We start from the raw sequence: 24,396 nt of genomic DNA, 5'->3' as shown, positions 1-24,396 counted from the left end.
ACCAAACCAAACAAAAAAGAGTCTTAAAAAAAAAAAAAAAAAGTAGGGAAACGTGGTGTCATCATCATCATCCCTACCCCCCACAAAAGACTATCCACAAAAGGCTATTTGTCAGGCCAGTGGAAGAAAGTAGAAAGGAAATAATCTTCAGGGCATGGGAAGTGTAAGAAAGTAAATGTGTGAGAAAACAGGATTCTCTGAACAAGGACTTGCTGTGATTCGTGATAGGCGTTTTCAGAGAGAAAGGAACTTGAATCTCACAGGGGCCAGGAACGATATGTGAGCAGGGAGCAGGAGAAACACAAACACCGCCGACACACAGGCTGCTGAGGACTAGGGGCCTGGGAGTCCGTGAGAGGAGGGAGGATCAGTGACACGCAGAGGACATGGGTGACATTCAACAAGGACTCAGAAAAGTCCACAACGAAGAGTCAGAAAAGCCTATCCCTAGAATAATAGCACCTCTATTATCTCAGGCCTTTAAAACGTAAATGCATTTTATTTTGGGCATTTGTGCCTTAGTCCCTCCTAAGAAAAATTAGCCAAAATCAAGTTAAGTGCTCTAAGCAGTGGGGGAAACAGACAGCTAAGATCAGGGCAGTCTGATGAAAAATCCAGCAACAACTGGAAGCTGTTGAACAGGAAAGGACTTGTTACCCATTTCATGCCAATTTAAATGATAGCCATTCTTATAGTAGGAAGAAATTCTTACAGATGTGCTAAAGGGAGGAGGGGGCAGGGAACAGATGGAAACAGGCAATTTTCAACTGAAAAAACACAGGTCTGGGTATGTAGCTCACTGATCAAATGCTTACACAGCAAGCATATAGCCCGGAGGCCAAGATCCAGCACCATAAATAAATAAATAAATACATACATACATACTTATGTATTCATTATGTATTAAGGAAATAAAAACATACAATAGGTTGGAGTTTTTTTTTCTTACCCCATTACATTAAAAACTGTTAGAGGTGCCATGTACTCAATGCCAGTAAGAACACAATAAACAAGGAGTTCCCTGCACTGCCTGACGTGTTTGCAAATCCATGCGAGAACATAATGTGATTCACCCAGCAATGGGGCCATTGCACAAATTCACCCTATAGAAGTTCATCAGAAATTAGAACAGGTACATCTATGCAGTGGAATGCATCTTTAATACAGCCACTAAAAACAATGCTTTCTCGCTGCTAGAACTGCACTTGTGATAATGACTCCATGTGTCAAAGCTTCTTAATCATTCGCATGGCATCATCACAAAGATGAATTGCAGAGAACCTAGGCAGAATTCGATGTGGTCTCTGTTTCAGCAATTGTTTACAAACTTACTTCAGGCATTGCTTAAGCACTTCTTATTAGTTTTCTTTTTCTTTTTCTTTTTTTACAGTCAGAAATAAGTAACAAAGTTGTTTATTATTAATATAAAAGTGTCTGCCTTGTACAGGCAGATCCTTGTATAGGCAGGCCATGTACAGAAGGATCCAAGTGCAATTTACTACCATGTGGTCTAGAAAGACTCTGAAGCATGCACTGTCTTTGTTCAGTACAAATTCAAATAGCCACAGGAAAGTAAAATTCACTCGCTGTGTGAGTGTGTCTATGGGACGTGCACAGGGAGGTGAATTAATGTCTAAGAATCCACATCATTTTCCGCCTTGTTAGCTTAATTTTCAGAAAGCAATTAGCATATTATAAAGGTGTCATTTGTTTGCACCTCAGCTCCTACAGTGCTGCATAAGCTCCCTTCTCAGAAGGAAACAGATTAAATAATTACAGGAACTCAAAGGACTTCAAGGCATTCTTGAAAGGCAAAAATTCTTCTGAATAGGAAACATCTCTGGGCAGCTAAATTTTGAAATTACTGTTAGAAAAAGCTGGTCTTAGGTTACCCATGTTCTCTAAAATCTTAGGGACATTTTAAAGCCCCCTTTCAGTCAGTAAGCTAATAGTGGACCTCTGTTTATTTGGATACCCTATAGCAACTCCATTCTAAATAAGACTGTTAAACCATCCCTAACCATGTTGAAGACGGATGGCTATGCCTCTACTGTCATTCTCCATGTAAATAGCATGGCAGTGTTTACACACAGTCCAGACCACGTTTTCCACCCTCAAAATCAAATGTAATAAATTTCCCCCAGAGTACTTTTCTTTGGTGTCCTCTATATGGAAATTACACCCCCTATCAGTAACAATCAATCATATTAAGTGCATTGAGAGACTTGTCATCAAAAGTGAGACAACTATGTAGGAAAGCATTCTAAAACACATAAACTGAATGCCATACTTATTTCTACTCCATGTATTTACCCACTGACTATAAGCATACACACATACATTACACACACACACACACACACACACACACACACTGCATTCTATAAATACGGGCAGCTACAGCATGGAATGCTATCAAATAGTTACATCATCACAAATTCATTCCCCAAAATAACAGGACCCACAGACCTTCAGTTGTTCATCAACAACTCTAGTGACTTCTCCGGCCATTGATTCCAGGGTTTCTTGAATGGGACTGGATGATAGGCCACTGGCTCCTGCCCAGGAAGCACCACCCACATGGTATAAGTTCGGTAACAACTGTAAGAAAGGTGAAAAGTAATCTTGTTGTAAGAATAAATATTTTAATAAGCATTAAGACCATTGTGGAGTTCCAGAAAGGTAAATAAATATATGAGAGATCATCAGTCCTTGGCCAAAGCCAGATGTAACTGAGGCCCATGTCTCTACTGGCATCTTTCATGCTCAGTGAAATCCAGCCATGCTAGCGTATCACCACAGTGACACTGGGAGACAGCACAACCACTATTGCCATTCAGTAGTTCTGAGGCCATGGAGTCAATCAGTGTCCTTTGTACATTCCTATCTTTGTCCGGGATGTGAGGATTAAGCTATTTTCATCATACTTTTGTCACCAAAGATGCAGATAATGCCACTTCTCTCCAGATACCTAACAATCGGTTACCCCATGATTCCCCTCAGTTCTGATACTCTCTGTCTATACTGTCAGATGCCATAAGAAAATGACTCAGACCTATGGGACTATGTCACTCAGCTGCCAGTCATAAAGCCACGGGAACTTTGGGAAAGTTGATCATAAAGTCAAGGGGTCCTTCCCACCTAGCTCTCAGGTTTAGTGACCCACTGGAATGCCTCAGTAATCTCACCTTCCTTACCTCTGCTGGTTTTCAACCCAGAGAGTGAAATGAATGCAGTGCATCACCAGGTACAAGGGTGAGAGTCACCTGGGCTAAAGGAAAAGGACTCTCTATAGAGGCTTGGGGAGAGGGATTCTGTGGCATCTGCAGATATGCCAGCTTCCAAACACCTTGCTGGCACCAAGCAAAAGCTATCTAAACCCCTGTTTTAAGAGTCTCTCAAAGCCGAAATTAGAAGCATGGTTGATGAAGTCACTGAAGCTGCACTAGAGGCATGGTTGATGATGTCACTAGTCATGGGTGATTGACCAGGTCTCCAGCTCTTCCCACTGGCAGGGGGTGTGGATTGGACAAAAGAGCTAATGCTCATCCTATGGCTGCTTCTTCCACATCCACTCATTAAGATGGATGCTGTTGTGTTGCAAACTTTTAGTTACCAGTAGCTAAAGATGCTACTGTCACCTCTGTCTCTCACAATGTTCAGGGATTTAGAGGCTCTGTGCCAGGATCAAGGACAATGGCTCAGTATATATTATTGTATTATAGGACTATTTGACTAATATGTAAGGTCCCACAAACAACATTCAGTATCTGTGATCCTGGGGCCAGTAAGATGGCTCAGTGGGTACTCACCATCAAGCTTACCAAGCCTACCAAACTGAGTTTGATCCTTGGGACACACATTGTAGAAGGAGAGAACTGACTCCCACAAGTTACCCTTTGACATATAGACACACACATACATATACACTCATACAAAAATAAATAAATGCAATGAAACAACTAAATAAAACTACTTATATGTGCTAAACAGTGGTGGCACATGCCTTTAATCCCAAGACATGGAAGGTAGGGGTGGCTGAATCTCTGAGTTTGAAGCCATTCTGGTCTACAGAGCAAGTTCCAGGACAGCCATGGCTACACAGAGAAACTCTATCTTGAAAAACAAAAACAACAACAAAAATCCTACTTATGTGACCCTAACTGCAAAAGATCCTAGGTTCTGGCTCACACTATTCTATTTTCTATTATGTCACACTTTGAGGAATAAAGTCTTTGTAGATAGGTTCTCAATATGCTGCCCAAGCTGGCCTCAAATTTTCTGCAACGTCCTCACCTCAGTGTCCCAAATTCCAGGACTACAGAAGTGAGGAACCTAGGAACCAAATTGTACCACAAAGGACATGTCCTGTCAGAGATGACAGTGAGAAGAATATTGTGTTGTCTGTTACTCTCAGGGTTCAGTTTTATACTCTGAAACTCTCACCATGGTCCACCCTTTATTTTCATTGTTAGAAATTGGAAGCAACCTAGATGCCCCTCAATTGAAGAATGGTTAATGAAGATGTGGCACATCTACACAATGGAATAGTACTCTGCAGAAAAAAATAATGGTATCTTGAAATTCGCAGGCAAGTGGATGGCACTTGAAGAAACCATCCTGAATGAGGTAACCCAGTCACAAAAAGAGGAACACAGATTTTAGACCTAGATCAAAGGATCACCAGCCTATAATTCATACCACCAGAGGAACTAGGATACAAGGTGTATTCTAAGAGATTCATATAAATTCCCTCACAGAACCTGGAAGGGACATGTTCCCCAGAGCACAGGGGAAGTGGGGGGGGGGGAGCAGCGAATGGAGAAGTAGGAGAAAACAAGGGGGAGGAAAGGAAAACATGTGCGACCAGGAAGATTGAGCCCAGTTAGGAATAGAAGACAGGAAAGAGAAAGAGAGAGAGAGAGAGAGAGAGAGAGAGAGAGAGAGAGAGAGAGAGAGAGAGAGAGAGAACATAAAAGAGGGAGCCAATATTGGTTTGAAGATAAAATTGAACACAAAGAAAGGTCTAGAGAACTACAAGACTGCTGCCAACAATTTGAGCTTCCGTGGAAAGGCTACCATAAATGCCCTTCCCGGATAGTGAGATCAACAACTAACTTATCCATGGAGCCCTCAACTAATGCCTGTTGGAAACAGGAGCAAACACCCATACATAAACACTGAGTCGAACTAGAACCCAGATGCAGATGGAGAGGACAAGACCAGGCGGCAGAAACACACAGAGACAGCTGACCTGAACAAGGAGGAGCTAACGGGCCCCCAGACTGATAGCTGGGAAGCCAGCATGGGACTGACTCAGGCTCCCCTGAATATGGGTCTCGGCCAGAAGGACTGAGCAGTCTAAGGGAGCCAGGATGTATCCCTGGTGCACAAAAGGACCTTGCGAACACATCCCCCATGGAGGGATAACTGCCTTAACCTAGAGACAGGAGAGAAGCCCTACTCCCTACTTCACATGACCTGTCAGAGCTACATGACTCCAACTGGATGGCACTCCCCTACATATGGAATTGGGGTGGGGGATGGGAGGGGAGGGTGGCTAGGGTGCATGTGAGAGGGCAGAGAGGGAAAAAGGGAGGAAGGGAGGGAAGGAAGGAGGGAGGGAGAGAGGGAGGGAAAAGGAACTGGGATCGACATGTAAAATAATAAATTAAATTAAAAAAATGCTTTGACTTCTAAATTTAAGTTCAAGGACAAGTTACTGGGGAAAAGGATTTCTATTTTTGTTTCCACAGAAAATGAAAAGCTGTGGATTCCTTCCAGACTAATGTGGTTTGAGCAAACCAGACCACCTGAAACAGAGTACCAGGTGATCCTACATTCAAAACAGCTGGACAAAGCAGCCTTACAGACTACAGTCAAGATTTCTGCATCTTCTTAGAATCCCCCATGACAGCGCCCCTTACCAGCAGGAAGTAGTTTGGAAAGAACGAGGCCCAAATTCCCAAATATTGTCTATAAATGTTTGTTTTCAGTTAAATGGACTTGGTTATATAAAATAAATAAATAAATGAATGAATGAATAAATAAATAAATAAATAAGAAATTGGCACATGTACAAACAGGACAAGCAATGCAGACTCTCGTGAATTCTGAGGAGAGACTCACCGTTTTAGAATTCTTAGCATCACGCATGAGCCGCTCTGCTGCCTTTAAATCCTCCTGAATAGCATCGCCCCCACAGGATCGCAAGGAGTTGAGGTGATCCTGAACCTTCACACATACCCGGTCAATCATCTGTGAAACCAGACAAGCATCTCAGTTTGTGCAGAATATGCAATGAAATTCAAGAAAACAGAATGCAGGAGGTTGAAAATCACTTGCTGGCATCTTCCAAAAGGGAGGTTAACCAATTATTATATTAGTCTAACTGAACACACACACACACACAAAAAAAAAAAAAAAACCAATGGTACGTTTTCTCCAGGAAAAAGATGTAAGGCATTTTGATCTTTTTATCCCTTCAAAAGAATCATCTTGATTCAAATCTTATAGCTCCCCATGATAATCTGCTAGACAGTGACTCTCATTAACTGTCATCAAGTGTCTTACACGTGTCAGACAGAGGGAGAGGTGCTGAAGAAACAAAACAATGTCTTACAGTACCAAGACTAGTGGCATGACAATAGGATGCTGACAACTGCCAGTTGATCTCAATTGTATAGAAACCAAACAGTCTCTGGAGATTGACAGTTTAAGAATTCTATTATATAAAGTGCTTCTCTTTATAAATTGAGGACCACCAAAGCATAGAAGCAAGTTAGGGCAACTAGAGATGTAGCTCAGACAGGATAATGCTTGTCTAAAATCCATGAAGCCCTGGATTCAAGTCTTGGTACCACATAAACTGGGCATGGTGGCACACATCAGATACGCCAGCACTTGGGTGGTTGAGATAGAAGATCTGGATGTTCAAGGTCATCTTTGGCTACAAAGTGAGTTGAAGAACAGATTGGGCTACATGAGAAATTGTCTCAGTCGATAAAGGTGGGATGTGTCTTGTCATATGAGTGTAGGTAACGAAGTTAATGCCACCTAGTGCCAATCCCAGCAGCTTTGCCTCACAAGCTATTTGTACTCGAATCATTTTCAGTGGGTCCAGAATTGAGTTAGAGAACATAGAGGAAGAGGCAGAGCATTGTGTACCAATGACATTAGCAGATGGTTACAACCTTATTTTAAATCTGCCTTGGGGCCAACCTTCTCCCTGTGGCAGTGGGTGTTACGTGGAATGGGCATCCTTTGCTCAGAGTCTCACTCTTGGTCCTCACAACCTCTGGGACCATGGGCTGAAATAACCTCTATTTTTTTTTTTTTTTTTTTTTTTTTTTTTTTACAGTTAGCCAGGTGTGGGTCTACAAGGGAAACAAACTAAGAGAACAGATTCATCTCAAGCAAATGGCAATCATGGTGCTCTTCAAAAACTTTCTATAGCATTTTCATCACAGCAAAATGCCTATTTTATGATCTTAAAAAAATAATGTTTAGCTAGGCAGTTGGGAGAGAGCAATTTAAAATCTGTGGCTACAAAGCCAAGTTCAAAGTCAATCTGGAACACATTAGACTTATCTCACAAACATCAAAAACAAATAATAATAATTGTTGGGTTGATGAGATGGCTTGACAGGTAGAGGCACATGCTCAGCCTGAGGAACAGAGTTTGATCCCTAAAACCCACATGACAAAGGAGACAATTGGCTCCTGCAAAAAAGGTGCCCTCTGATCTCTGTGGATGTAAGGCACACAGACATGCCTACCTCCTACCCCCGCATACAAATAAATAAATGAATAAAATGAAATGAATGAATAAAAGAATGAAATAAATAATAAAGTGTCCACTCTTCAGGGATCTTCTTATGTGTCCTGCCCCATCTGATAGATCAGCTGAATCAACCAAGTTTAACTGCTCTATTTTTAAAACTAAATTACCCTTTTCTTTTTATTTTGAATAATTTGATATTGTATCAAAAGGAAGCTAAACTCTCCCTTCCTTCTCCAACAAACTCCAAAACAACAGACCCCTCACACAAAAGGGGACATGACTAGTTTGGTAGGAATTCCATTGCATGGTTCAATCCCCAGCATCACAAAATGAAATATAATTGTAATCATGTTTCAGGCCTTGTAATCCAAGCACTCCAGAGGCAGAGACAAGAGGATCGCCACAAGTCTGAGGCTAGTCTAGGCTACATAGAGGTTTGCAGGACAGACGGGGCAACATTGTGAAACCCTAAGGACAGAGAGTGGCTTTCAGAATAGAAAATGGCCTTGGATTCTGACCTCAGAGCCAGGGTCTCCTGCTTGCAGTGCTGCTGCCTTCCATCTTTCCTGTTATAAAGTCAGACTCACAATGTCTTTTCGTGCATTATAAAGACAATCCAGTAAATGAGCATCTCCCAAAGCCTCTATCCTGTTGACAAGGGCCTAGTAAGAGCAGTGTGGATGCACACAGCAGCCCTTCTGTTGTAACATCCTCAGACTTCCTGTAAGTGACTATCTCGAGTCCCTCATAGGAACAGCTCATTTCACTTCCACTCTCCACCTCCAATCTATGCTTACAAGCAGGAATAGAATACTCTGCATTCCCACAGTGCCCTGAAGAGAGCTGACTGTGTTTCTAAAAACCTTCAGGATGGACATAAATCCATACTCTTCAAACTGGCATATTGATCGAAACAAAAATGGCCATCAATAATTCACATCTTACTAAGAATGGTTTTCTAATTTCAGAAGACAAACCAGATATACATCTGAAGCCACAAAAGGCCAACCCAAGAGGCATGTGGAAGCAACCAATAAAATCAGTTCTCCCCACTAATACTAAAGAGCCCCCTGAAGTGTGTGCCATCAGCGCCCACAGAAGAGACAGTGTTTAAATGAACTCCACAAAAATGTTCTCCACATGGAACACTTTTAAAGCCAAAAGGAAAATAAAAATTCTAGTTCTTCAAATGAGACAAACTCTTGTATCATAAAAGCTTGTCCAAGCATTTTTAGATTTCAACAAAAGCAAATGTAGCACATTTGGAGCCTAGAGGATATGAAAGGCGAGCTATTTACGTAAGATGACACAGGGCAAAGGGCAAAGTTAAAATTTTGGGGTGTGTGTGTGAGAGAAATTTAAGTGTTTCATTATCATTTTAAAAGCCATACCCCTAAAGCATATAATTGAAAACAATTTATAGGAGGGGTAGTGATGGGGGATGTCCTTCTGTATGCTGTGAATACACGTTTCTTTTATTGGTTGATGAATAAAGCTGTTTTGGCCAATAGACAAGCAGGATGTCATCAGGCAGGAAGTATAGGTGGAGCTATCAGACTAGAAGAATTCTGGAAGAGAAACTGAGAGTGAGTCAACAGGGAGGTACCATATAGCTGCCATGGGAGCAAGAGGTCCTGGCATCACCAGTCAGCCAAGATCATGTGAAGATATACAGATTGATAGAAGTGGGTTAATAATTAAGAGACAGCTAGCCAATAAAAAGCCTGAGCCATCAGCCAAACAGTTTATAATTAATAAAAGCCTCTGTGTATTTATTTGGAACTAAACAGCTTCAGGACTGGGCAGGACAGAAATACCTGTCTATAAGGTAGCAAAAACACTGCTCTAGTTATCCAGTTAAAAGACATCATGGTAGAGGAATGTGGTCCTCTCAGCTAACCCTTCCTGCTTCATCTGACACACAACTGCTAGTGTCCATTTTCTTTTTAAAATTAACACATAAAAGTGTTGACTCCTGTGGTCAGTGTTATTTGTTAACTTGACAGAATCTAGAATCCTCCGGGAGTCTGGGCCCTGAGTTGGCTTGTAGGGGATCTTTTGATGATATCAAGGCAAAAGCTGTTTACTATGAGTGGCATCATTCTCTTAATGGGACTCTGGACTGCACATTTGGACAAGGGAATTGAATATCAGGGTGCATCCACCATTCTCTGCCTCCTCATTGTGGATGTCACATGCTCAGCAGCTACAAGCTCTCCTACCTGGACTTCCCTGCTGTGAGAGTGAACCCTAGAACTGGGAGCCCCAGCAAGCTCTTTCTCCCCTAAGTTGCTTGTCACAGCATTTTTTCAGAGCAACAAGAAAAGAGATTAAGACCACCAGAGTTCTATGGAAATGTTCATTCTGCCACTGCTTATCATGACCTTTCTTTATCTGTGTCCTAATCAAGCTCCCTAAACTCTTGTCATACATGCTACATCTTCCCCCTGAGAACCCGAAGAGTTCCTACAGGGGGTCATGCAAGTATTTGAACATGACTCTCTTTTCTTCCCTCATCTACTCCTTGGCCTTAACATTCCCAGTCCTTACATTAATGATACTTGTTTCCACAATGATATAGTTCAACAGTCACTAGCAGACTCAACCTACTTGAGATATACCTTCCCTGTTGCTGTTCTGACTGGAAGCCTCAATAAAGTGACAGGAGTGCATAGAGCTGGACTACCCAATCCCATTCTCTGAGTTGACAGAAGGGCAGTTGGCTTCTTCAGCAACCTCATCACACAACTAACTCATGTTATACTTGCAGGGACTAGCAGGCTCCTTCAGAGCTCCTGGGTTGCTGAACCAAAGCATGGAAACCACTCACAATAAATGCCATCTTGAGTCACTCTCAATTTGTTACAACTGTCCCTACTTCTTCTATGAAACAACTTACTGTGGAAATAATGTCCTTTACCTCTATGGCTATTTCTTTATACAAAAGAAACATACCCATATACCTGATGCTGAACGGAGAAAATCTGAGTAAGATAATAGCCCCACCCTCAAGCAATATCAACGGGGAAGTGGGAAAAAACATCCACAGTCAACACTAATGCAAGGGCTAGATGTGCTGGTGCAGGCCTACATTCCACTGGGAAGGTGGAGACAGGAGCATCAAGGCTATCCTCACTACATAGATAATCAGATGCTAGCAGAACAACACAGCAAGACACAGCCACAATGTGAAAAGGACTCAGACTTGCCAACGAGGACAATTACTGAAAGCCACTTCAGTGGACACAGATAGGGGTCATGTTTCAGATTGTTACTGGCTGAGGAGGTTAGCCAAGTAATGATCTCCAGGGGAAAAGTAAGCTCAAGAAAGAGTGCTGAGAAAATAGCTCTTTGGAGGAGAACTAGAGCTTGGGATCGGATAATTCTGGGCCTGACTTTGTGATTTTTTAATCCATAACCAAGCTCACAGTGAATGTGTGATAACTGATACACGGCATATGGCTGTGTCTACACCACACCGGCAGAAGGTGGTACCTGAAGTAGGTGCACAAAGCCAAGAATATTTACTATGTTAGATGAAGTTTCCCAACATCTGGTTAAGAGGGCTTATCTGGTGGGGGAGAGGAGAGAATTCAAAAGTAAAAAGACAGTATTGATTCTTAAAAAATCCGAGACAAAGACACCAGACCAAAGCCAATGCATGAAGAGCCATGCGATTTCAGTGTTGGCCTTCAAACAATGTGATTCTTCCCTTGTCATCTGGAGCATGGCCACCGGTTAGGGGGTTATGGAGCAGTTGTCCACGAAGGTCTATTCTTCCTGTATTTGAATGTCTCAACATTTAAAGGTATATCTCCCCTGAAGCCAGGGGAATGATTCAGGTAGGGGAATAGCTGGTCATAAAATCCCAAGAAATCCCCAAAGTGAAAGGTGGAAATGCATCTAGTATGTAATGACTTAAATAATTGAGAGTGAGCCATGGAGTTAAGCATGCACAGCCCTCTCCTGTGTGCCATTGCTTCCCACTGAGGAGACTGAGACGGATGTGAAGAACAAGCACTAAAGACGGCACCATTTTGTCGTTTTGTTCTGTTTTTTGCTTGTTTGTTTTTGTTTTTTTGGTGTTTTTTTTTTGTTGTTGTTATTGTTTGGGTGGGGATGGATGATGTTGTTGCCCTCTTAATGGGAAAGAGGTTGGAAAGATACTGGATTGAGAAAGAAGCCTGAATTCTGGTATCTCATTAAGGGAAAGGAGGCACAGGTATGATGTCAACAGTCTTGTTGCTTTCAAGGTTAAATGTGGAGCCAGGGCTGAAGGGATGGCTCCGTGCATAGCAGACTGCTGCTCATGCAGAAGACCAGAACTTGGTTCCCAGAACACACAGATCTGACAGCTCACAGAGTCTGTAATTCCTGTTCCAGGAAATACCTTTTTCTGGGGCATTTACACTCATGGGCACCTATCTGATCCCTCCATTAAAAATAAAAATAGATCTTAAAGAAAAATTAAAATCTGTTAGTAACTATAAGCTATAAAATACTCAAGTAATACTAGTCCCTAACAGGGGAGAAATTAGATTTTTAAGGCCTGGCAAAATCTAAATAATCCTTTCTTTCTCAAAAGTTGTGTTAGGTCAGAAATATTAAACATTTTTTCTTGACATATATTACTTGAGTTTTCCTAATTAAGTAATACATGTTACAAGTACACATGTGAACAGTTCTGAGGCATCTAGGAGGGTAGTTTCACTCAGCACACTCTCAGATAACCAATGACAATAAAAGAAAACCTTCAGTTCCTCTCAACCTTCAGAAATAACCACTTGATTCTACTGTGGCTTTCACCATAAGCTGTTTGTATGTTTTTGTTTCAGTGTTTTGAGACATGGCCTTATGTAGCCCAGGTTGATTCAAACACAGTACATAGACAAAGATGACTATGAACTCCTAGTCCTCCTGTTTCTGACTTCCAGGACTGGGATCGTATGCCTGAACTACCATCTTCAGTTTCCCTATCAAACGTACCTTATCTTTCATATATATTCCTGAGCCAAAATGGCATGATTCCATGAATCGTAAAGTAAAACTCAGCTCTGTTTCTCTTCAGCTTTCAACCACTATCTTGAGTTGTCACTTTCACAGTCTCCCAATTTTCAACACTTACAAAGCAGCAACAACAACAACAAAAAGGTTCTTTATGCTCAAAAATACTCTTCTCCCCTTCCATCTGCCAGGCCCTCCTGGAATTGGGCTCTGAGAGCCTCTGCTGACAGTCAGGGGACAGTAGTGTCCTTACCTGCTGGGTGGTGCTGGTGACGATACCCTGCTGCAGGCGGTAGGCCTGTTCCTGAAGGTATTTTCTAGTTTCGTGATTCCGGAGCAGATAATTTTCTATCTGGAAATGGAACACACATATCTCTCAAGAGGAATAAAGTTATCAGGCTATGAGTCAGTAAGCATGGCCCACCAACTAGCTCTTTGAGCTCAGAACCCATCCAGGCTCAGATAGAGCTCTAACACTGGAGTTTATCAGAGGTGCTTTTAGCTGGAAAATGAGCTTTCAGGTAGCTGAGCTCATTGTTGTGTGAGCTGACACAGATAAGCCAGTGTTTCATGGCAGCCACTGTAAGCTCAGGCTTCTCATCCCTGGGTGGCAGATGAGAAGTTTCAACTACCAAGCAGGTCAGAAGTGATTCTTCTCAGAGGAGAGCAATAGTACCTTCTGAACCTCAGCCTTATCCACACTCCAGAACTGTTCAGCACCTGGCTAACTATTTTAGGGAAGAGAAGAAGGCACGTATGTGCTGGGGTGTGTGGTAGAGGGTGGTAGTCAGGGAAAGGGAAAGAGAGGAAGAGGGAAGAAAGAGAATTTGAGGACAAGAGAGGGACATAGGGAGGGAAATACGGAGGGAGGGAGGGAGGGAGGGAAAGAGAGAAAGTGGAAAGAACAATTATAAAAATAGTAACTTTGGTATATCCTATTTTTAATAATCCACCAAATTTTCAGAGTTTCTCAGAACAGTTGGATTTTAATGAAGTCACAACAAATGAGTAAGTAAACATATTCCTACACAAAGCAAGAAACCCTGAAGTGGTTTGACAATTAGTACACAAACTCTCCTTAAAACTAGGAAGTCACAAATTATAACGAGACGGAAAGGAAGTGTTTATGAAGATCAACAGAAGGGCACTCTGAACAATGGGTGTAAGATGAACTAGTTAGAATGATAAACACCTATGAGGAGGGTTCTCACTGGGTATGATGTTGAAAGCCCACAATTTCAATACTCTGGGGGCATATGAAAAAGGATCACTGTGAGTTTAAGGTCATCCTGGGGTACACAGTGAGTTCTAGGACAGCCTGGGCTACATTCAGAGAGCTGTCTGAAAAAAATGAGTGTACTGTCAAAGAACGAGCTGAGATGTGGCTACTAGAGATGTGGCTCAGTTCATAGAATGCTAACATAGCACACATGAGAGCCCACATTCAATTCAATTCCCAGCACCACAGAGACAATACGGCAGAGCACGCCTGTGATCCCAAGATTGGGCAGGTGGGAGTAGAAGGCCCAGAAGTTTAAATCTACAATCACCTGGGAGATGGGCTTCTGGGCATGCCTATGGAGGATATTTTGATTACTGTTAATGGATGTGGGAAGAGCCATCTATCTCAATCATGGGCAAGGACCATCCTCTGGGCAGGGGACCCAAGACTGCATTAGGTGGAGAAAGCGAGCTGAACACAATCATTTTTCTCTGCTTCTTGACCGTAGATGTGACCAGCTCTCTGAAGCCCCTACACCTATGATGTGCCCACCAGGCACTACAGCTTATAAATAGGAGCCACCATTAACCCTATTTATCTTGAGTTGCTTTGGTTAGAAACTGGCTACAGAGTGTAACTGCAGTAAGTACACACACACACACACACACACACACACACACACACACACACACACACACACACCTCCCTATAAACATTAGCATCATAAGAAGCAATCGTATGCAGTGAAATCTGAAGTGATAAAGGCAAGATAAAAAGGACTACAAGGCCAGCCTGAGTCAAGTGAGACACTGTATCAAAGAGAGAAAAGAATGATTTAAGGTGGTAAATTGTGCCATCTTGGTTTATCTTTCCCCTCTTTATTGTTTTAATAATGTGTCTTAACCATTTAGCTTTTAATTTGCCACTGTGGTTCCCTGGTTAAGAATGTCTAATAACTGTGAAGCTCTTACTGTTATTACATTTTCATTTTAATTTTCCATATGCTAAAATAAGTACTACTCAATAGCAATTAGGAACAATTAAACCCAGACAGTAATTACCTGCATCCCAGGGAATGAGAAAGCAGAGCAAAAGCTCCTTCCCACCAAACACAGATGAGAAAAGAATGCTCCCTTCCCCCAGCTAAAGCATCATTAACACAGCACAGAGCCCCTTGGAGCTGAATCACATGGGCTTCCTCTCAATGCCTCCCAGCAGCCAGGCTTTGCCAAGGTGACACATCAGTGGGAAATGTCTTACTACAGAGGTTCCAAAGAGTTACAGACACTTGAGGCTACCCAGCTTTGGGTCCTTTGGCTTCTTCCCCATCTTTCCACAGCTGGACTCACACTGGGCCCAAAGCCTAAGAGAAATCTGTTGATTCAGGAAGCACACTTCACACAGACAGGGTACAGACAAGGCTGGCAGGGCCTGTGTTTCCAGACCTTTCCCAAGCCCAGCCATCCTGCTTCACAAACCAAGCCAGAAAGGAGTTTTGTTGTTGTTGTCTTAAGAAAAATACTATGTAAAGTTTGTTTCTTTTTCTGTATGGATGTTTGTTAGTTTGAATGTAATTGGCCCCATAATCTCATAGGGAGTGGCACTCTTAGGAGGTGCGGCTTTGTTGGAGTAGGTGTGGCCTTGTTGAAGGAAGTGGGGTCACTGTAGGGGCGGGCTTTGAAGTTTCCTATGCGCAGAGTCTCAGTTGATTTCCTGTTGCCTTCTGATCCCAGATGTAGCCAGCACCAGGTCTTCCTGCATGCTACCATGCTTCCTGCCATGATGACAATGGACTAAACCTCTGAAACTGTGAGCCACACCAATTAAATGTTTTCCTTGTAACAGTTGCCATGGTCATGGTGTCTTTTCAGAGCAATAGAAACCCTAACGAAGGCAGTACATGTACATGTTCATGTGTATACAGGTGCCTGTGTCCATATGCCCCAAGGTCAGCTTCCAATTGCCATTTCTCAGTGTCACTTTCCACTTTGGTTTCTTGTGACAGCCTTTCTCTCTGTCCCAGAACTCAACAGTTAGGCTATACTGGCTATGTAATGAGCAACAGGAATCCTCCTGTCTCTGCCTCTCTAGTGCCAGGATTAATAACAACATATCACCACACTCAGCCTTTTATGCGAGTTCTGAGAAAAAACCCAAATCATCATGTATATGCAATAAGCACTTTACTGACTGATCCATATCTCCAGACCCACAAAGCTTGTTTTTGAAAACAAGTTTAAAGAAAAGAGGAATTACAAGTTCATGTATCATTGTTGTCAGTCATGAACCTATTCCTACAGAACTTAGGGTAAGATTTCATACCACACAACATTCCAGATAGGAAATGTAAACCTATCTCCTAGGGGCTAAGAGCTCAGAGCCTGGTTAGGGTCATATGAGGAGGAGTCTCGTATGATGGGATGGGAGCAGGGGCAAGATGGAAAAGGTCCAAACACTGATATGCATCTCCAGAGCCAGGCAGACATATGTAGCGGCAGGACTTGTACAAGAGGTAAAAGTCCTGGATCAAATGAAGGAAATTTGCATTTAAAAATAACTTACAGAGATTGAATATATTTTTGTTTTTAGAAAAGTTAAAGTAAATAGACCTAATTTCCCCAGAGGACAGAATCTAGCTGTCAAGATGAAAACAGGCTTAGCTGAGAATAAAAGCACAATAAATTAAAGGCATAAAATAATCTCTCCAACACACAAACAGACAGACACACACACTACATACCACGAGCAAGCACACTCCACTGCATTGGGCAGTCTCATATATTCCAGGCAGCCCTCCAACTCACTACACAGAAGAGAGACCTGGAACTTTTGATCCTCCTGCCTCACTGTCCCAAGTACTAAGATATAAGCATGCACCATCACTACTAGTTTTCTGTCTTTTTATACTTTCTTCTATGGAAACTATATCTTCATAGGGTTGGATGGACAACTAGTACCTATACCATTTTTATTGGTGCCTTTTTCTTCTTTTTCTCTCCCCTCTTGGTCTTTGCCAAAGTTTTATATGGTTTTTTATTTTATTTTATTTTTCTCAAGCATTTCAGATTTAGAGAATGAGCATTTATAATCTCCAAATAGAAGTCTGAAATATTCCAAACTCCACATTCTAAGGCATGAAGGTTTGGTCTGTTCAGATTTGCCATAAAAGATGGTGGCTTTTCTAACATGGAAAAGAGACAGGAATTAACAAACGTGGCAAGATCATGGTGGGAGATTAAAGTCTTTAAGAAAGGTATCATATTAACAGAGGGGCAAGAGAATGAGGAAAGAGCTTTAAACTATATAATCTGGTAGCTTTAGAGTATATAATGTGGCCTATTGGTAAGAAAGATATGAGAAAGGAGAAGCCAGATTTGGGAGTCTGGCTCAAGGATGGTATCATAATGCCATCCAAGAGAGAGAACAAAGAGGGAGAAACAATTCCAAAAGCAAAGCACCAGAGTAGAAATGGAATATTTGAGCACTTCTAAACTGAGAGAAATGTGCCCATAAAAAGCAAAGGATGCTTGCAATCATTGACAGATGGAGGCAGGGGATCAGAAATTCTTATCCTCTGATACACAGTGAGCTTGAGGCTACCTTGGGCTATAGAAGACCCTATCTCAAAGACCAAAACAAACAAACAAACAAAATCCTGAAAGATGAGATATGGGAAAGCCATTGAGAAAGGGATGACTCAGCTCCCCACATTCTCCAAAGATGAGGAGGCGTCTATACTTAGACGTGACATTATTCTAAGAACATTACTGTAGTCTCCTAAAAGTTCATGCCAGGTGTCAGTCTTCATTGTTTTTTTCTATACCCAGCCAAGAATTATGCTGGTCATGAGCCTAAGAATACATGGTTTCAAAAAGCTTTATGATAAAGTTATGGTCATATGTTCAGAATAAACATGAACACAAATCAAATGTGAGAGCAATGTACTCAGCTCTCTTGGTTGTCAATACCTTCTGTAGAGCCTCTTCTGTCTTCTCAGGGTTTGTTTTAAGAGCTTGGGAAGCATCATACATAGGAATTGGCATGAATCTCAGTGTGTAGTTCCTGGAGAAAGGAACAAAAAAAAAAAAAAAAAAAAAAAAAAACATATTTTAAACAACATTCTGTTACCTCAATTGATCACTTTTTTTTTAGATCTAAAAATATGTTTGCAAGAATATCTTTTAAAAGCCAGATACAGTGGTGCATGCCTTTAATCCCATCATTCCAGGTTTAGGCAGGCAGATCTCTGGGAATTTGAGGCCAGCCTGGTCTGGTCTACACCTGGGCTACTTAGACAGATGCTGTCTCAAAAAATCAACACAAAATAAACAAACAAGAAACCACCAAAGAATATCTTTTTATCCTTGCTAAACCAGTAATCCTAATACTGGGAAGGGTGAAGCAGGAGGATTGCTTTGAGTTTGAGCCTAGTCTTGGCAACACAGAAAGTATTCGGCCAGCCAAGACTACAAAACAAGTCCAGGCGTCACAAAGCAAAATACCTGTCCAAGTCACCCAGCCATCAAAGGGCCCTAGATTGCAAAGTAGCTTTTAATATCCATAAGCATTAAGGTTGAATGACACCATTAATGTGTGCTGTCCTATAAAACAGAGATGAGGTTGATGAATATAGTTTTGCTTTCCATTCTAAATTAACATGAAGACAACATCTCACTGGAACTAGAAAGATGGTTGGATAAAAAGTCTAGGAAGAAAGTCTAGTAAAGATGGATGGAGAAAAGTCTAGGAAGAAAGTCTAGTATCAACTAGTTTCATGGTTTTTGCTATCTACTGATCTGATGGCATCTGGCAATCACATGTGATAGCCAGACCAAAATGGGTACAAGAAGGAAAGATGAAAACAAAAAAGATGCCAAGCCATTTTAGCATCTACAAAATAGTGTGTCTTATTCTGTCATTCTTTGGAAAATTTAGCCATAACATGTGACCACCTGTAGAATAAGCCTGGGGGGGGGGGAGGATGACCTGCCTAGCTAGGCACCCTGATCCCTGTGAGCCACTGTACAGCTTGCCTAATAAATCAGCCAAGCCATCAGGTGCAGAAACCAACTGTGGGGTACTATGCCCATGCAAGAGTGCAGGGGACAGCCACCTGGGGTGAAAAATAGCATAGAAATTAGAATCTGTCCCACATCAGAGCCTGCCCTGCTCCATGTTTCTGTGTGCCTAGACAACCATTCCCACTTGCTCTGAAGCACACACTCCAACAGAGCAGATGCCTGCTCACCCCCACCCACAAGATGACCACTTCTATAGCCTGCTGTTTAGGGCCCTTTGGTGGTGACCTGGGCATTCTTCACATATAACGGAGTATATGTGAAGTAACACTAGAGCCATGCTTTGGATCTCCAAACCGTGAGGAGTCTCGTGGACATTTAGGTCGCTATCACTAGAATAGTGACTTAGCAACTAAACCCTCTACAAGAAGGCACTAGTAATGAGAAAACAGTCAAGAAAGAAATCATTTTATTAGCAGCAATTTAGATAGCTCATAGAGAAAACAGCCATCCAGTCCACAGAATAGAGTATTTCAATACAGAATTAAACAAAAGAAGGCTGCCATGCCCTACAACTTTAATTTCTATCTTTGATTACTTTGTTTTACACAGTTGTTTGTTTATAAAAGGAATCAGCCAAATGGAATTAAAAGACTCTAAATTTTCTTATAATCTTCCCACACCGAATTTTTATCACATTCCAGACGAGCATGGTTGATTTTAATAACAGTGATAGGGAAGAGCTGGCATCTTGGAGCCCAGCATACACAACTGTCTGATCCAGAGACACCAGCATCCACCGGGAAATGGTGAGTACTGACAGGGTGTGTTCCTGGCTTCTCAGTGTTCCATAAGCCTGGGGATGGCTGCTGTGATACGAACACAGTGAAGATCACTATGCCTGCTCTAGGAACAGAATAGCATCAGACACAGGTGATTCTGTAGTCACAGACAGCTCTTGGTCCTCCAAGTGGTGTACTGTGATGTGGTAAGCTGTCTCCCCTACACTCTGTGAAGGCCTGGTGTTACTACAAATAAGGGAGCCAGGCACAGTACTTGCCCTGTAATCCTTGAACTCTAAGGCAGAGAGAGGCCAGAGGACTGTTGCAAGTCTGAAATCAGCATGGTATACCATAGCAAGACAAGGTCTCAAAAAGGGGGAGGAGTTAAGGTAGGGTGGGGAACTAGGAACTACATCCTTCTGATTTTGCACTGATTCCCGGCTCAAGCAGAAGCATATGGCTTAGGACCAGAAAGTATTTGGAGTTGGTCATGGTGGCACACATCTTTAATCCCAGTTCTTAGGAGAAAGAAGCAAGTGGATCTCTGTGAATTTAAGACCAGCCAGGGGTACATAATGAAATCCTGTCTCAAAAACCAAAACAAACCAAAAAGAAATTTAAAGAACATTAATTCTGATCCCCTCCCTTGGGGAAAAATAAGGACTAAATGAAGAAGTAAGATTCTCCATATGCTTGCTGATGGGTCTGGAGACAACACATTGGACAGTGACTCAGGACACTGAAAATGTCCTCCCTTTGCTGGGGAAAGGGCTTCTCGGTGGCAGTGTGTTTTAGAACATAGAGCATTTCTGAAAACAGATAGTACCAGACCCAAGAATTAATGAGGGCAGGAATAGGGTTCCTGCCTGCAAGTCTCAGATAAATAGTGTCACAATTCCTTCTGATTCTAGAAGCACCATGGTCCATGTGCACAAGTTCCAGTAAGAAAATGTCATTTTAATATTTTTTAAGGCTGCAGCAATTAAGACAAGATGCTGCCAGAGCAAAAACACTTTCCTGGCAACAGCACCTCCATCAATTAACTGATGTCAAGTTCTGTCTCAGGTCCCCAAGACTAGCAAGCTTCAGGTCCAGTAAGCTCAGTGAATCTCCCTGTTTGCCTTGCCTCAACCTCTGAATATGCTCAAGGTTTACAAAAGCACATGGATTCTCCATGTGATGTTTTGCTCTTCTGGGTGACTGCTAGAAACAACTCTCTGCTTTGGAGACGTTCTGATTTCTTAGTCTGACATTAGTCAAAGTAGAAAAGAAGACATTGTAGTATTATTTTCATTCTGGTCTAATATTGTCATCATTTTTCTTTAATTTCATTGATCAGAAAAGTACATTTGGCCGCAAATAACAATTGTAGCTATCAATTACAATTAAAAAAAAAAAAACTTACATGGCAATAAAATAAGCCTGGGACTCACCATTAATCAATTTCATTTTTATTATCTGGACTATATACACACACACCCTCATCCCCACCTTTACCCCCATGTTGTCCAGATAAACCGAAGAGTAAGCCCAGTGCAAGGAGACTATGGACCACAAAAGCAGGAGGAACAGTGACCTCTGATGACTCTCTGCTTTGGCAGATCAATGCCTCCACCCTTGTTCTGCACATGAGAAAACTTACATCAGGGCAAAGCCACTGTTCTCCTGAACTCCATGGCTGTTTGCAAAGATCTGTTCCCTGCCTATGCTTTCTTCTATCACCCTGCAAGCGGTACTAATGCCATTGGTTCTTCAGTGCTGTGTCAGAGAAGAGTCCCAATTAAAACTTACTTTTCCATAGCAACGGCTATATCTTGAAAGCCTTGTGCGGTGATGTTGTTTTTGTCCCAGATGACTGTCCTGTTTGGAAATGAAACCATGTCAATGGTCAGACCCTAGGGTGTGGCGAACATGATTACCAATGGAGGTAATGCTGTCTAGGTACATCTAACCTTTTGACATCCTGACACAATGCTCATGACCAAAAGCCATGCAATGCAGTTACTTATTTTTTTTTTTAGAAATATCATAGTGTTTTAAGGAAGTTTACGAGTGTGAATTGGACTGAATTCATAGCTATCTCTTGCTTCATGCAGCAGCATGCCATCCACATGGCACAGGTTGGACATGCCTGTAAGGATTTTAATCGCATTCTGTAAGCAAGGAATAACATTTGTTTCCTCAAAACAAAATGGCCATCTCACCCAATACTCACTCTGATGGTCTGTCTTCCTTTCTTTCCATTTATCTATTATTCTACCTATCTATTGATTTATCTTTATGCTGGGGTTGGTTGAACTGGGGCACCATGAATGCTAAGCATGCACTATACCACCGAGCTATACTCTCAGCCCCTATACCACAGCTTAACACACTTATCACTCAAGTATTTTCGAAAATCTACACCTAAAATTGTAACAAATATATTGACTTACTACAATACTTAAGACTATACCAGTCAGAAAACTAGGGGACATGGAACCTCTGTTCTGCAGATAGCATCCTCATATTCACATAGAAACTGAAGCTCAGACAAAGATGCACCCAGCCCTATGTTCAACATCAATATCTTCATGTCCAGAGATCTTCTCTATCCTCAAAACCTATATCATTTTCTCATTTCTCTGTCCTAGTGTGATCTTGTGAACTTCACTCACTCTGTTGACAATGACTATAAAATAGGAGGCTGTTTACTTACTAATGTAGGAAAAAAATACAACATTACTTTCTGAACATGTATACTTCTGAGCTATTTTAGGATTCTCCTGAACAAAAAAAAAAAAAAAAAAAAAAAAAAAAAAACAAAACAAAACAAAAAAAAAAAACACCTTTCATTTGCCTGGAGGACCCAAGCTTGACATTTGTTACTGTTTTCCCATCCTAAGCCTAAAGACCTCCTTTACCCACACTGAATTTCAAAGACCTGCCATTGTTCTTGTTTTGTGGCTTCAGTTTAATCAGAGGGCTCTTATTCTATCTTGTGCTAGAGAAAAAGATGCAACCAAAGAGAGCCTGGAAGAGCATAGCATTTACTCTTCATTTACCAGACTGATAGACCAGCCACCAACCCCAATCATTCTGAGTATCAGACAACAATGGGTTGAAGCACAGCTTGTCCTAAAGAAGAGTTAGTTATGTGTACAAAGAACCCCAGGATAAAACAAAAGTATTTCCCCTTTGAACAGCACATCTCTAGTTTCACTGTGCTTTAAGTCTTTATACAGAGGTGGGAAGTGTAGGAAAGGCCTCAGATGCACAATCACATATACTCATGCACCAAATAAGGACACGTGGCCAGTGATGGACCACTAACTCTTTGCCCAGGGATCTCATGGTCAATTTCTTTTGGGCAAGCATGGTCTGTGTTGCTTTCTGAGCTGTATCACCTGAAACTGCATCTTCTATAACATGGCCTGTCACAAAAAGACACAGACAGCCTGGGCCTGCTCCTCAGTGTGGCCTAAAAGGTTTCCCTGCTTCTAACTGCCATTATCTTCCTGGTTAACTGTCAAGACTCTTTGAAAAAGAAACCATAACACACGGTCAGGGCTTTACATCACTGAGGACTTGTGAAGACAAACATCTGAGGAAATACTATGTATACATTCAGGAGTGTCCCAAGCAAGTACTCTGATGAAAGTATGAAACTTCTCTTTTCAGAGAGTATCCTGGGAGGCCCAGACTCCCCAGACACAGCACCCACCCCTCAGGGCCAGGACAGCCCTGCCTACCTGAGCTTGGTGTTGATCTGCAGAGCCTTGGCGAGCATCTTCGCTCCCATGTCCCCCATGCCATTTCCACTGATGTCCACTTTGGTCAGGGAGGTGTTGCTGCCCAATGCATTGATGATGATGGTGACCTCAGCCTTAAGCTTTGAGTCAGCCAGGGACAAGGACTGCAGAGGCTGTGGGGCAGACACACACAGTACTGAACATCCTCATCAAAGTGATGAACACTATCCAGCTCTCCACGGAGAACCAGGGATTGGACCCATTGAACTGTCTGCTCTGGAAACTGCTGTCCAAAGCCACAGGAGGGAATGAGGCTGGAACCTGAAGGTTCTGGCGTCAAAAAGACCTCCTAAGTGAAACTTGGAAAACAGGTGCTTTATTGCTGAATATTATCTGGGGCTTCTATGGCAAGCTATGCATCACCAAAGTGTCCCAACTGAGGCATTATTCTTTTCTACCCAATTTATTTTTCTGTAAGTGAAATAATAACCCTAAAACACAGTCCAAATACAAAATTATAACCACCCAAGATTAATATTTGCTAAGCATTTATTATATCTAACCACTGCCTACTCTTTTCATGTGTTGACTCACATATATTTGTGAGCCTAACCTTTAATGGCTGAGCCATCTCTCTAGACCATGTGTTGATTCATTTAACCCTCTTAGCCACCCTTTACATGGACACTATTATCATTGCCATTTACCAAACAAAAAACAAAAAGGATCATCATGAAGGGGTGGCGAGTACAAGTCTGTAAAACTAGCACTTGAGAAGCACAAGAAGGAGCAAAGTCAGCACAGGGTGCATGATATTCCATTTTACCAAAACCAAAGCAGAAAAAAAAAAAAAAGA

General features: G+C 41.9%; 1 protein-coding gene across 1 annotated transcript in view; it reads right to left on the bottom strand.

The window, feature by feature from the left end:
• Carmil1 (capping protein regulator and myosin 1 linker 1) overlaps window positions 1-24,396 on the bottom strand; it is a 274,465-nt gene that overhangs the window by 61,422 nt on the left and 188,647 nt on the right. The window contains 6 exon segments of the mRNA XM_051194557.1: window positions 2,470-2,601; window positions 6,130-6,258; window positions 13,041-13,139; window positions 17,978-18,071; window positions 21,601-21,669; window positions 23,541-23,713. Of these exon segments, the coding sequence (XP_051050514.1) occupies window positions 2,470-2,601; window positions 6,130-6,258; window positions 13,041-13,139; window positions 17,978-18,071; window positions 21,601-21,669; window positions 23,541-23,713 (696 nt within the window).

Source organism: Phodopus roborovskii, unplaced genomic scaffold (assembly GCF_943737965.1).
Source record: "Phodopus roborovskii unplaced genomic scaffold, PHOROB, whole genome shotgun sequence".
NCBI lineage: Eukaryota > Metazoa > Chordata > Mammalia > Rodentia > Cricetidae > Phodopus > Phodopus roborovskii.
Note: the sequence above shows the minus strand (reverse complement) of the source record. Positions and strands in the feature narration are given on the sequence as shown.